Below are 14,722 nucleotides of genomic sequence, written 5' to 3'. Positions count from 1 at the left end.
TTCGGAAGTTGGTCCTGAAGTTTGAGACCACGGGGTCAGTTTAAATGTTAAGCAAACTGGAAGACCGCGTTCTGTTCGAACAGAAGAAAACATTGCCGTCGTGCGTAACAGTGTTACCGTAAACCACATGAAATCAGTTCGCCGACGAGCTCAACAATTGAATTTATCACCAAGTTCACTGCATGAAATCCTGTCGAAAGATCTGAGAATGCATGCATACAAGATTCAACTTACACAAGAGTTGAAGCCTACAGATCATGGAAAGAGACATCGATTTGCTCAATGGGTATTGGCTCGACAAGCGGAGAACGAGAACTTCACAACATGAATAACTTTCTTAGATGAGGCACACTTCCATCTCAGTGGGTACGTCAATAAGCAGAACTGCAGAATTTGGGGTACAGAAACTCCACAAGTGACTGTGGAAGAACAGATGCATCTTCAACGCACGACTTTGTGGTGTGGGCTCTGGGCAGGAGGAGTGATTGGCCCGTACTTTTTTTGAAGACGGTGAGGGAGCTGACGTCACTGTGAACGGCGACCGTTACAGACACATGCTTTCAGATTTTTTTTTTTTTTTTTTTCCAGTTTTGGATGAAATGGAAATTGAAAATGACGATTTTTGGTTTCAGTAAGATGGTGCGACCTGTCACACATCCCGTGAAACAATTGTCTGCTGAATAAAAAGTTTCCTCAAAAAATTATCTCTTTGCGAGGAAATCAGGAATGGCCTGCTAGATCATGCGATCTCACAACTTTTGACTTATTTTTGTGGGGATTTGTGAAATCTAAAGTGTACGTGAACAAACCGCAGACAATACAATAACTGAAGGATGAAATTAAGAGGGTTATTAACGGCATCACACCAGATGTTTGTGAACGCGTCATCGCAAATTTCAATGAACGCATTGCTCATTGCCGTGCAGCCTTGGGTGGTCATATGCCGGATACAATTTTTCATATATAAATGCGACAAAATTACCTAATGTGTATGTATACATAAATGGGAGAAGTTAATCAATGTGTTTATATTTTTTCAATATATTTTATATTAGTTTTATGGCACTTTAATATTCGTCTCTATTTCCCGGACACCCAACATCTACACATTTCGACTTGTGTGCTAGTTTATAATATTATATATATATATATATATATATATATATATATATATATATATATATATATATATATATATATATAATGTCGACCTGATGCACAGAAGTAAAATGCTTATTATGACAACATCTTGACATTGTTTTCTTGGCACTCAAGAACAGATTACTTTGACCTGCTAGACTTCTTGGTGGGTCTTCCAAAGTCAAATGTAGGAAAACAAGGTAGCATTACTCCGTCTACCCAAGTGACCAAAACTTCTTCGAAGAGAGGAGGAGACACACTCATCGTTAAAAATTTGCATTGCTCTCTCTCTCTCTCTCTCAATCTCTGCGTTGTTTATATGAAATCCCTATAAACACGTGACTTGGGTGGGGTCAAGTGCACAATTGAAAATAAATATTTGAATTCAGCGGGCAGTTTCCTCTATTTGTTGTTTGTGTCTTCCCAAGAGAGCAAGGACAAGCACGCAAAACGGAACATTTTTAAAAATAAAGGGGGGATGAGTTCGCTGGCTTGGGGCTGGCTCGCTCTTTTATTATTTGTTGAAACAAGGAAAGAGACGGTATTTATTGCCTCCCTCTCTCCTCCCCCTATCCCGTATTGAAAAGCAAGACCCTGGTACTTGTCACCAATAATAACTACTCCTAATCCATATTTCAAGGTTGGGTAAATGACCTGCCTACCAAACTTTCTTTGTATGGAATGTTATTTTCGGCTGATAAAGAAGGGGTGCTAATAAAATACACCATCTGTTGCCAGTTAGGCATTATAAATTTCTATTTGTGGTAGCTAGTCAATGTTTCAAGTAAAAGAGGTCAAGTTAGTTCAGTTGAGTTCTTAACTGTGTGGAAACAGCTTGTTGATATTTGTTTCCAATTTATTTTAATTTGTACGTGTAATTAAACTTTTAGTAGCCTTTTTCTCTGCCCCGACAATGGACAGGAAAAGGAAAAAACAAACCTTTATTCTTAAAAGGAAGGAAAAGGAAAAAAAACATATATTCTTAAAAGAAACTACCTTTTCTAAAGATACTTCTGCAGTAAGTGTTGGTGCAAAAGTAGAGTTAAGTGATAGTAAAGAAGTGGAGTTATCAAATGACATGTAAGTGAGTGTATTTTCCTCCAAATGCCCCAAATTTGATTCCACACTTTCTGACTGTTTTAAGTGACATGATCAGCTATGGTCCCATAGATACTGGGAATTACGTTGATTTAAATTCCCAGGCATGTTTGACGGACACTGACAGGTATGATCTCTTAGTATATGCATGGCAGCCTAGCCAAACGTATAATTTTAAACAAGATGCTGTAACTGGAAAGCGTCCTTTTCTATACAAATGGTTTAGTCAGTTTCCTTGGCTTTCATACTCTAGAAAGCTACAGGGAGGACTACGTAGGCATTGTGTTTTATTTCGGCTATCTATAAAAAAGAGATTTCAGGGGTATTTTATTGTAACTCCATTCCAAAAGTACAATTACTTTTTTGCCTGTGCTCATTCACACGAAAAATCTGAATGGCACATCGCATCCACAGAACGTGTTCAAGCTTTTTCAAACGTTATGACTAACAAAACTTTACCAGTTGAACAGAAAGTAAACGAAGCAGCTCAGAAACAAGTTGAGGAGAACAGGAAAAAGCTATAATCTATTATTGAGTCAATTGTATTTTGTGCAACACATGACTTATCTTTGAGAGGGAAGGATTTCAATTCCGGTAATTTCTATGATCTCCAATTTAGGGTGGATTCTGGCAATGGTTTATAAAACAGCACTTTGAGACTGCCGCCGAAAACACCAAGCATGTGTCAGTACATATTCAGAATGAGCTTATATCAATTGCCGGTTTTGTTCCGAAATTATATAAAACCTAAGATTATGTCTTCCATGTACTACAGAGTGCTGGCAGACGAGACAGCCGATATTGCGGGTATAGAACAATTATCGATAGGAATTCGATTTTATGACCCCAGTGAAAATAAGGTACGCGTAGACTTCATTGGATTCATTCCATTAGATGAGTTCAATGCCGAACACATTGCTAAGACAATTCTAAAGGAGATCGGTTTATCTGAATGTGAACTTATTGGACAAGGCTTTGATGGCTGTTCTACCATGGCAGGGTGTAGTAATGGAGTGCAAAGTATTATTAGGAGAAAATGTCCAAAAGCATTTTTTACCACTGCGCTTCACATATGCTAAATCTTGTTGTTAACAAATTGTGTTCCGTTTCCGACATACGCAACACCGTCGCAAATCATTACTTGCTTTCATGAAAGCCCATTGAGAAGGAAACTTATTCCTACATTCCCACTAATTTCAGATACTAGATGGACTTCTAAATACAACAGCATAAGAATGTTTTCTAAACACTTCGTTCAAATAATGCGTGCATTAGATCTATAAATTCTCCTGTTTCACATATAAGAAGCAATGCTTATCGCCTTTTCTGTACAGGATCTACAGGTAGTTTCATAGTTTCTTTGGTAATTATCAGTAATTATTCTTCCTTTCTTGAGTCAATGGTGCAAATTTTACAAGGAATCCAATTGAACTTAATGGCAGCAAAGTCTCATATCAATGAGTTGATTGATATATTTAGAAACCACAGAGTAAACGCAAAGGAAACTTTTCAAGCAATTTTCCAAAAGTGCAATAGTGTAGCGAAAGAACTTGATATTCACTTAACAGTTCCAAAAACTTCGTCTCGACAACTTCATCGTGCTAATCCTTCTTCTACTTGCACAGATTATCGCACAACAATTTTTGTCTCATACATCGATTCTCTTTTACAGTCACTAAATAACAGATTTTCTGAGGATAATAGTCCAGGTTTCTCTCTGTTTGCATTACTTCCATCTGAAATCTTTCTCTCAGTTCTTGCAGAAGATGGAAGAAGTATACCGAACGTACAGGATAGAAAATTTCATTTCTCAGGCAGAATGCTGGTTTGATTTGTGGAGACATAGAAATCTGAATTCTGTCATTTAAAAAAAAAAAAAAAAAAAATCTTTTCAACTTGATGAACAATCTACATTTTACCCAGCAATAAAAGAGGCAATTCAAATTTCTATTACACTTCCTGTTACAACTTGTGCCGTTGAAAGATGTTTTAGTACATTAAGGCGTGTTAAAACTTGGTTAAGAGCTACCATGTCTGAAGAACGATTAAAAGGATTATGCATGAGAGTCTCCATCGAGAAACTGTACAAAAGAACAAAACAATTTATATCTGCTGTGTTGGATGCCTTCGGAAAGGAGCCAAGACATGTACAATTTTTGTTCAAAAAGTAACGCATATAAAGTATCGATTGGTTATTATTCGTGTGCTATGTGAATCTTGTTTTAATATTTATAAGAGTAATTTAGATGAAGCAAATTTAGTGTGTTTTTTTTTAATTAACCACGTGACTTCGAAAAGAGCCATTATCAAACAAACTTCCCAGATAGGCAAAATTTCTGCATTAGTAGTACTTCATTAACGGTGATTCGTATAATGAATAATAAAGGATAGAAATTCGCACTTCAAATCAAACTTAGTAAACAGTTTAGTTGTGTGAAATCTGAAATTGTTTTAGTTACCAGAAATATGAGGACATTGGCTGACTGATAGTGATCTATATTGTGATAATCCTGAATGTGGTCTCTCCTGCTATTGGTAAGTAATATATACTTTTTTTTTCTTTTAAATTTTCTGTTCAGTATTGATGAAAGTTCATGTTGCTATTATATGAATGAAACGTATTTCCATTTGACTAGAAATGCGTATGTCATATTCACTTGCTAAATAACAAGAGAAAGAAAGAAATATTTTAAAAGAGGACTCTGGGAAAGGTTGTGCTACAAAAAATTTGAAGTAGTCTGTACAATCTTGGTGTACAATGTATATAGATTAATTGTATGTAATCCATTTTGTCATCTAATTTCATTTCGTATTTGTTGTCTTTCGTAGTTTTACAATTACAATAGTATCATCAACATAAATAATATTTTCATGTTTTTAGTAATAGAAAAGGGAAAATGCTACTAAAAGGAAGCAGAGGTATCATTTTAGATCATTTCAGATTTGGCTTGGGGGAAAGGAAGGCCCCCACCGATATAAGATTTTCACGGGTTTTACTAGTATATTAGTAGACAGTTGAGTAAAGTATATTGTTTCTCAAACTCAGGGAGGGGAAATTGTCTCTGCCCCCTAAACTACGCCCCTAAAAGGAGGTCGTGATTTCTTTTTCGAAAATACGGGAGCATATTAAATGATTAAATTTCTTTCTCAATCCTCCAGACCACAATTACTTCGATTTTTAGCTTTCTCACAATAATAATAATAATAATAATAATAATAATAATAATAATAATAATAATAATAATAATAATAATAATATCTCCTGGGATGTATGCAACATATTAATCTTTATAGGGCTTGGAGTTTGTGTAATCTGAATTTCAACAAGACGAAAATCATATAATAGCAAGCTAATCTTTTTGATCCCCCGTGCGAAATTTTCTAGGGACGCCTCTGACTACAACTACTACTTACGAATGTGAACGAGAGATTTCAATTACCTATGAATATAAATGTACAATGTACATAATCTCTTCTCCATCCGCAGCAACGTGAAGAATATAGCGAGGAAGTTATCCAATAGTTTTCACACCGCAATACCTAAGTTGAGTTTTCCGTCGAATTGACTAACGTCAGAAATACCGCAATCTTTCAGAATAAACTTTGTGGTTAGACCAATTCGACGTTGTTGGCCTTTCTAGCTGTAACTACCGCCAGGAAAGCTCTGAATCTTATTATAGAATCTAATTCTTCTCATCCGAAAGAACAAAATACATCTGGTAGAAATGTATAGATATAAATGCGCTTTTTATTACAAAAAGTACACAAATTGCAACAGTGGTAAAAGAACTTTAATATAAACTCTGAATAATCTAAAACATTCGGTTAAATGGATACGAACTTCAAGACTATATTTTGTTTCTGTTGTTACTATATTCCATTGAAGACAGAAGTTAATTATAAAAATTAAAATATTCTAACTGTTTTATATGCTGCGAGTTTATTTTCTGTTTACCTGCAAGTTTAAGTACCGTCGTTGTATACAACGTGGATCTACTAATGTCGAGCCAGAACCAAACACACAAACTTGGAATACGAGTCACGGTGTTCCGCTCCAAGAGAAGGAAAAATTAGCCCTTTACCTATATAGAGCACGAAGACGAGACTAAAATTAATGAATTTCTGACTTCTTGATGCTATGAAAAATCAGTGTCTTATAGTAGAATAATATTACTTAAAATATGTAAGTTTAAAAACAAATTCACAGTACTTTGATCTTACACATTCCTAGACTGTTGTGCACATTCTTGTAACATGTTCGGAATACTCAAACACCAAAGACCACTCAGGATTATAACAGCTGTGTTCTCGTGTTCTTCCAGCGTTTAATATGGTTGAAGTTCTCAGATACTTTCTTCTTATGATTTACGTGTTTATTAAGTTATTTTCCTGGTTATTCTTTTATGAATTGTTGTTTATTCTTTTAGAATTCTTTCATAACTTGTGTTTCAAATTTTTATGGACTCTCCGTGTACTATTCTATCGCTTATCTTATATTCGATTTATATTTGTTAGAAATGTTTTAAATTTAGTTCTGGTAGTCAGACAGTTTAGATGCCGGTGTATCTATTAAAAATACAGTTCAATTAAGCAAAAACTTACTCCTTAGATAATGTTAGATAATAAGTAAATAACATACTCTCAAGTTTCAGAAATATCCAAAACAGTGACAACGCTAGAGGGGGGCAAGGGGGGCGAGCGCCCCCCTAGTAGCTATTTCTGCCCCCCTGACTGCCCCCCAGACTCCTGCAATCTTTAAACATTCTACATGTAGTATTTTATATCAGTATCATAATCAAGCTCATTATCAAATTGTAGTCTACTTTCCATGCATTTACTATGTGGCAGATAAGTCCTCAAGCTTTCTTCTTTGAGCGTCTGAGTATTTCTGTTTTCTAATTTAGCGCCTTTTGAGGTAAATTTTAGTTATACTTCTTATGATTTTTAATTATTGTGCCTAGCGAACAATAGTAGATTTTGTCGACTTGTTTTCTTCTCATTGGATCAACTTCGATTGGAAACAAAAGAAAGGTAAAACCAGTTACGTAACTTGTTTCTATTTATCCAGGTTTGAACTTTTCAGTTTCATATTTTGTTTTATTTAAAGGTTCTATACTTCTTTTTCTGAAACATTATTTTCGGCTTTTAATATTCAGAGGATGTGCTTATAACAGCTTCATTTGCAACTACCAGGGCTTAATTTTTTGAAGGGGGTAAAAACAGTTGTGTCTTCCCTTCCTGCAAATGATGATAATAAATTTATGGAATTAAATTGATTCCCAATAAAACGTATTGTCAGAGTGCTGATCTTTAGTTAGTAATTGGTTTACACTAGTGCTCCCTTACTTATTTTGTTTCAAATTACTGACGTGACGTCTACCATATTAACTAGGGACTGTTATAAAATTCGTAGCCCAACCCAGAAGGAGTGCACGTGGAATGGTAAAGTTTTACTTCTTCTACACTTTCCCCGAGAGTCAATATACTACCTTGTGCAGTGCTCCAGTTTTTGCAGAAAAGTTAAAAAATCTGAAGATTTCCTCGCACCACTCCTAACAGATCTAAAATTGGCGTTCTTTCAAGTGTTATTTAAGCTTGGGAAATAAGTACACGTAATAGTTAGACGGAGCTAAATCTGCGGAATAATAATGATCTAGAAATTGAAATCCTAGATTATGCAATGTCAGTTGTGTTCGCAGGGGCTTGATGGACAGATGTATTCTTCTGAAAAAACAGAATTCCTTTCTTTTCATTTTCCACGGCGTTGAAGTTCGCATTTTTCTTTCAGCTTTGTAAGTAATGTAGAGATTCTGGATTAAATATTCGACCGTTGCGGAGGTAGTCTATGAGTACGACTCCACACTTATCCCAGAAGAATGTTGTAAACAGTTTCTCAACCCACTTCTGTGTCTTGAACTTCTTGGGGCGATGAAGAAATGAGTGCTACTACTCCATTGACTGTTGTTTCGATTCAGGATCATAGTGGTACAACCATATTTCATCTATGGTTACTTTTCGTGAGCGAAATTGATCAGCATTACGGTCAAGTTGGAAGAAGACTTCTCTTACCCGTCACTCTTTTATTCTCCTGACAGATATTTTGTGAACCCATTATGTCGAGAACTTGAGCATACCCAAGCCATTCTGAATTATGCTACCGACGAGTTCCAAAGAAATGCCCAGTATCTCTGACACAAGTTTTGCTGAGAAGGTGAAAACTGAGAAAGCGGGGTGCAGCCAGACCTCAGACTATAATATGTATATCGTGAGTTTACTATACACTTTAAAAACTATATAAATAGCTTAAATTATTTTTGTCACTCAAAAACTGGGGTGGTCTAGGCCCTTGAGCCCGGGCTATATCCACCACTGGCTGAAATGCTGCAATTTTCAGGAATAATGTCACAAATTGCATCCATGATTTCGGGAAGAGTCATTGCTTTTAATCATCCTGGATGTAAAGCATAATTTGTTGAGAAATCGCCACGTTTATACTAAGCCACTTACTTCTTCACCACTGTATATAACGGAGCAGAGTCCCATGGTGTTTCACTGATTTCCTAATTAATTTACTTCGGTGACTTTCCTTGGTGGAACAAAATTGTTGTAACAGTTAGTGTCTGGATGTTCGTGAAATTCGCTGCTTGGACACACGTAACCACTTCAGAGGCCTGAGAAACAATAAGAATTTCATTATTAATATGAAAATTTGTATTTGTACATACAGAGATATGTTTTTCTAAACTACGGTTTCATTTTTCTACCTAGACCTACACTCCTTCTGGATTGGACTAGGACATTTTCAGCAACTTCTCGTAAATTCTCTGTGTGTTACTCGTAGCATACGCGAAAGTAATTCAATTTATGTTTAGGCTTCAAAAGTTTCATTGAAAAATATTTCATATGCAGACGTTACTTATTTGTTAGTTACAAATTTTACCTGAAATAAGTTTAATTTATAGTCATATAGGTCTAATATAAAAACAGCAACGAAATTACATAATGTAATGTAAAATACGTCAAACGTAATAAATATGTCATATTTGGTATGGCAAATAGCCGCCCCCTGAAAATGTATCTACCTCTCCTTTGCCCCCCTAAGGACTTAAAGCTGGCGTCGTCACTGATCCAAAACCACTTAAACTATTAAGTACAAGTTATTCATTTATTACTAGCAAAAGTGCCCGTTTAGCACACCAGAAGAATAATCGCTAATACAAAATCTCTGAAAGTGAAATGAAATCTTTGAGTTTTACGTCTCACGGTAATGACGATTAGGCTAAAGGAGACGGTGATGATGAGTAATGAATGAAATGGTGGAATGAAAAAAGTGGGAGGAAACGGGAGAACCCCGAAGAAACACACGCACACGGTGTTTGTCCACCACAAAATTCACTTGGCGGGGGCAAAGTGAAGAAATGAGTAATAATAAACAACACAGCTGAGTTGTGTCGGCTGGCTACCTCACATGCGCTATAGTTCACTATATATATATATATATCGTAATGTATCACGTTCTAGTGTTTGTAAACATCAACCACATGTATTTACTGTTGGGAGTGAGAAGTGTTAAAAGTTAGTATATAGATAGTGTAAACAAAGGAAGAACGTAATTAGGTTTAGAAAATAAAAAGGGTAACTAGGTGATTGTTTATATGTGTAATTGAATTGATGTCACAAATTGAGCCATAAGTGGCTGAAGTTATTTATATGTGGAATAAGAGCCATAAGTGGCTGTAGTTGTTTATGTGTTTGATTGGAGCCATAAGTGGCTTAAGATATTTATATTTAGGTAGATGAGACTAGAGTGACGATTTATATTTTAGGTTTAATGTAATGCCAAGGTGGCTTACGTTACTGGAATGCTTAGTGCAATAGAGGAAGTTTATCGGCTTGTCGTTGAAGTATAAACCAAATAAAGGTTCGCTGTGGAAAGAGTAGTATCGGCCTTCATTGATTAACTCTAGTTGATTTGAAATAATACTTTGCTCTTTTTAGATACAAAAAGTAATTTTACTCTCTTATCATTTACGTTGGAGTACTACACTTCACGTTGGATAACTACAAGAAGCAGACGACGGACCACAAGCATCACCTACTAGTCACATGATGACATGGGAGCTACCGCCGCTCTTAGCGTCTATATAATGAAGAGGATTCCTCAGGCAGTCACCAGTCTTTGATTGGTCTTTCATTTTCTAGCTTGCCTGGAGCTCAAGGAGAAAACCCAACCTTAAAGCCTCTAGTCTGCTGCGGGACTCTTGGTTTCTCTTCCACCTGGTTTAGATTGCTCGGAGCTCTGTCGGGATCCTAACCTCAGTTGCTTAGCTTCGGGGCTCTGTGACTCTTAACTCCCCCACTGCTTGCTGCGGAGCATTGGGGTTTCCTACATCATTCTACCTAGCTTGTCCGGAGCTCTGTAGAGATCCTGTCTCAAGGCTGCAAGGTCTTGGGCTACCCTTTTCTACCTTACATAGGTGAAAATTGTACTGTAATATTTCTGTAAATACTGTTGTTGTTAGAGGATTTTTTTCATAAACCAGTAGTGGGAGTCGATTCCGGATCCCTGATTTACTCAACCTAGTTCTATTTCTCCCTTCAAAGGGAAAATTTAGTCGTTTTAGGTGACTCTTTTATATCTATGCGAAAATCTGATAACACACACACTATTTTTATATATCTGTACTAGCTGTAAGAACGCGGTGTTGCTGGGTCTTAACTAAGACTCTGGATAAAAAGAGAGGAAGAAGAATGTCCTTAAAGAAATGTTTCCACAACCATTCCATTGCCCGTGTATTTATTCTATGCTCTTATGTAAACCCGCAAAATAAATAATAATGTTCCTTGTATGCATGCAAAGTGTTCTAGAAACAATCAGAAATATTCATAAATTTTGATCCCCAAACCTTCCAAGCATAAATCTGAAAGGAAGATTTCGTACTCGATTAGATCTTGTAAAAACCTATATATCTCAGTACAACATTTCGGAGCTCTAAGTGATTCCCTTCTATGTAAATTATATTATTATTATTATTATTAATAATAATAATAATAATAATAATAATAATAATAATAATAATAATAATAATAATAATAATAATAATAATAATAATAAAGATAGATATAGATAAAGGTCAAAAAATTCTTACCTCCAATCGGGAATGTAACGGAACTACCCCATGATCTTGGGCAAATACAGTGATCCAATAATGCTGTTTACTTTCTCGATCTAGAATGGCCATTGTTCGAATATTTCCTAAGAAAAAAAGAAAAAGAAATATTAGAAATTAAGTAATGGGCGTTATGATTTGAAGTATCTACAACCATACTTAATTTAATTGGTGACATTCTAATATAACAGTTATAGACGATAATATAAATAATAAAATATTTTTAAAAAGCAAGCTTCCTTTAGAAAAAATAATAAATCGTACTACAAAGTTAAAAAAAAACCCTCCATTAAGAAAATTCCTTTTAAAAATAATTATTTATGCATGACTAAAAAGAAAAGAATAAGAACACTCCTTTTTTTTTTATTTACTTATTCATAAGTAGATTTCTCTACAAAGATCATTTACTTTTTCGTACGATTTATATATAAAAGAGTACCGCATCGCAAAATAAAATGTGATGTATAAAATACTTATATACTTATAAAAATACTTATTATTACAACGAAGTAAGCTTTGTTGTAAGATAATTTACAACGAAGTAAGCTACTTTTACACACAAAGAAAAAGGATAACTTTGTCTTTCCTTTTTCCATATCAGATACATATGCTAGTAAACTTTAACAATAAATATCCCTTTGCTCGAAAATCAAATCTTTCCTCTTTACGTGTGTTTTAGATTCCCAATATAAACCGACCCACTACAAACTATACACCTTATTATTGAAGCCGTTACACTTAGAATTGATGACAAAGATATGCATTGTGTACTTTCACATTATATTTCATTTGGAAATAAAGCGTCTTAATGATATTTCGAGATACGAGATCCCATCTTTCGTTTCGGAAACAAGATCACTAGCAAGAACACGGGACTTAAGTAGTCTCTCTTTTTTGACCTTCTACCAGGTATCTTTTTACAGTTGCTTCAAGTTCTGATGAGAATTTCATAAATGATGCATCTACTTGTTAAATAGTATTGTTCCAAAAACTATAAATTCTTTTTGCTATGCCTCCTATCGCTTTCTATTGAAAATAAAGAAAAGTAGTGTTTAGTTAAAAATTTTTAGAAATATCGAAAAATGAACTGAATCCAAGTAGGATTTGGCTACAATAATAGCTAGGAAAGGAACACTTTTGTGAAATTAACATATTGTGTCTTTATGGTAAAAACAAAGATTTTCTTCGTCTTCATAGACTGCATAATTTCAATTCTCCGTTTTGTGATGGCGTTAAGGGTTCAGCACTTAATAAAAAGCTCTATAAGGACGTATTTTAAACGAGCTACTAGGTTAATCTATGGGACAAAATTAAAAAACAAAACAGCATTACGTGTTCTTTGCGTTCCATTATCACAATTTTTTGTGACATACAAATGCTAATTTTTGTTGTTTCCATTCTACATAATAAAACATAATAACATAGAAATAATAATTATCTACCCTATCCAAAATGAGATACAGAACTTATACATTGCTTCGAAAATTTTAAATTTGTTTAGCGTTAGCGTACATGCCTTAGGTGCGGGAACCCGGGTTGGATTGCCGGTGAGAGTTCCAACGTTAAGATACAGGTTCATGTCTCATATAGCCTCGCTGCTGAAAGGGACGCTAAACTCAACACAAGCCAAATTGAAATCTATCCTACCTTCATAACCTGAAACGTAATTTACGAACATCTTCTGTATGTTATACTGTACATTCCAACTCCAGAGAATTTTGATTGCATAACGGAATATAAGTTAGTAAAGACAAATAACTTAGTAGAAATATATAAATATATCGAAATGTATGAAAGTAAAATGGAATATCGTTTTGTCACCCGATTCACATCACTGCGCAAAATGTCATCATTCTATGGCGTCGGAATATGAGTCAATTCAGGTTGTAACATTTGAGGCCAAAGTTGAACTAGGACATGTACGAATCATTGTCAGCTAAAGAAAAACATATAAAAATGGATATACTGCTATTATTATTTTCCAAGTTATAATAAATGTTTTTCGCAAGAGTTTCTTCTCCAGAGTCCTGAGCTTGTATTAATTACTGCCAATATATATAATACTACGAGATATTTGAATCATGTATTAAAACATTTATTGTGAGAAAAGAAACTAAGTGAGAGATCAAGTAACAATATTTATGGTATGATGAAAACTTCTATTTATATAACGAAGTTATATCACATGACCTAATCAATAACCTAAATTGCATAAAGAGAGTGGTAATACGATATTTTTGGCATCTACATAATAGTAAGGCACTATATATTTTATTTCGTATAACTAGCTGAAATGCCAGCTCTTTTTTTCGGTAATAGATAAGGTCCATGAAAATTAAATTTCTAGTTTTACGTCCTGGGATTATGTCCTCTAGGCTAAAAGAGAGGGATGATTAAAGAGAGCAGATGATTGTGAAATAGTTAATGGAATGCCCATTTAGAAGGAAATAGGAGAGCCACGAGGAAACCCACGAGTACGATTCTGTCCACCACGAACTTGCATAGCTTGGAATCAAACCAGGGACCACTTGCACAAGAGGTGAGCGCTCTACTACCGAGCCATTATCGGAATGTAAGTGTGATTACATATATACCGCTGAGTCCTCTACGACCCTTGGAATGGAAAAGTGATGTAGGTTATAAATAAAGGTCTGTGCCAATAGGAAATACTGCATCAGATCCCAAAAGTATGTCTATCCCGCATTTACAATAAATGAGATAACAAATACACACAACTACAAATACCTCCCTTATAATTTTGTAAAAATTATGTATCAATAAAATTCAAGTGAATCAATTTAGTGTATCAATAAACACTAAATACAATCTGTTCCTATTGAAGTCAACTACACTAAAAACGCGTAAAATAATAATAATAAAAAAAGAATTAATCACAAATTATAAAATTAATTGAAAAAATACATGCTACCTTGAAGTCTCTTCAAATACAGGTTTCTGACAAAAAAAGAAACCTTGGTAATACCAAATCCCTCAATTAGTCTTAATGCTGCTACTTTTATTTATTTATTTATCTATTTTAATTATTTATACCTCATTACTTAGACACGATTCACATTACTTAGGCTTTATTCAGAACGGAATAATGAAATGGAGTTAAAAGGTTGAAAAAGAAGAATAAGCACCCTCAAACGAACTCACATAAAACACATTAGCATTTTATATTTACTCTATCATAGGGCTTTAAAAGAAATTAGCGAAACAGAATTTTGCTTTAATGGCTTTTAGCTTCAAACTGATCATCAAACTTTAATACAAGACATCAATAATTAAATGTTCAAAGAAAGTTTTATCTT

At 34.6% G+C, this 14,722-nt stretch overlaps 1 protein-coding gene across 1 annotated transcript in view; it reads right to left on the bottom strand.

Moving 5' to 3' along the window:
- Window positions 1–14,722, bottom strand: part of LOC145670273 (protocadherin Fat 3-like) — a 193,059-nt gene that overhangs the window by 100,382 nt on the left and 77,955 nt on the right. The window contains exon 2 of the mRNA XM_081738704.1: window positions 11,388–11,494. Within this exon, the coding sequence (XP_081594830.1) occupies window positions 11,388–11,494 (107 nt within the window). The remainder of the gene's footprint in view (window positions 1–11,387; window positions 11,495–14,722) is intronic.

Source organism: Thermobia domestica, chromosome 14 (genome assembly GCF_964235325.1).
Source record: "Thermobia domestica chromosome 14, izTheDome1.hap1.1, whole genome shotgun sequence".
In the NCBI taxonomy this organism is placed as follows: Eukaryota; Metazoa; Arthropoda; class Insecta; order Zygentoma; family Lepismatidae; genus Thermobia; species Thermobia domestica.
Note: the sequence above shows the minus strand (reverse complement) of the source record. Positions and strands in the feature narration are given on the sequence as shown.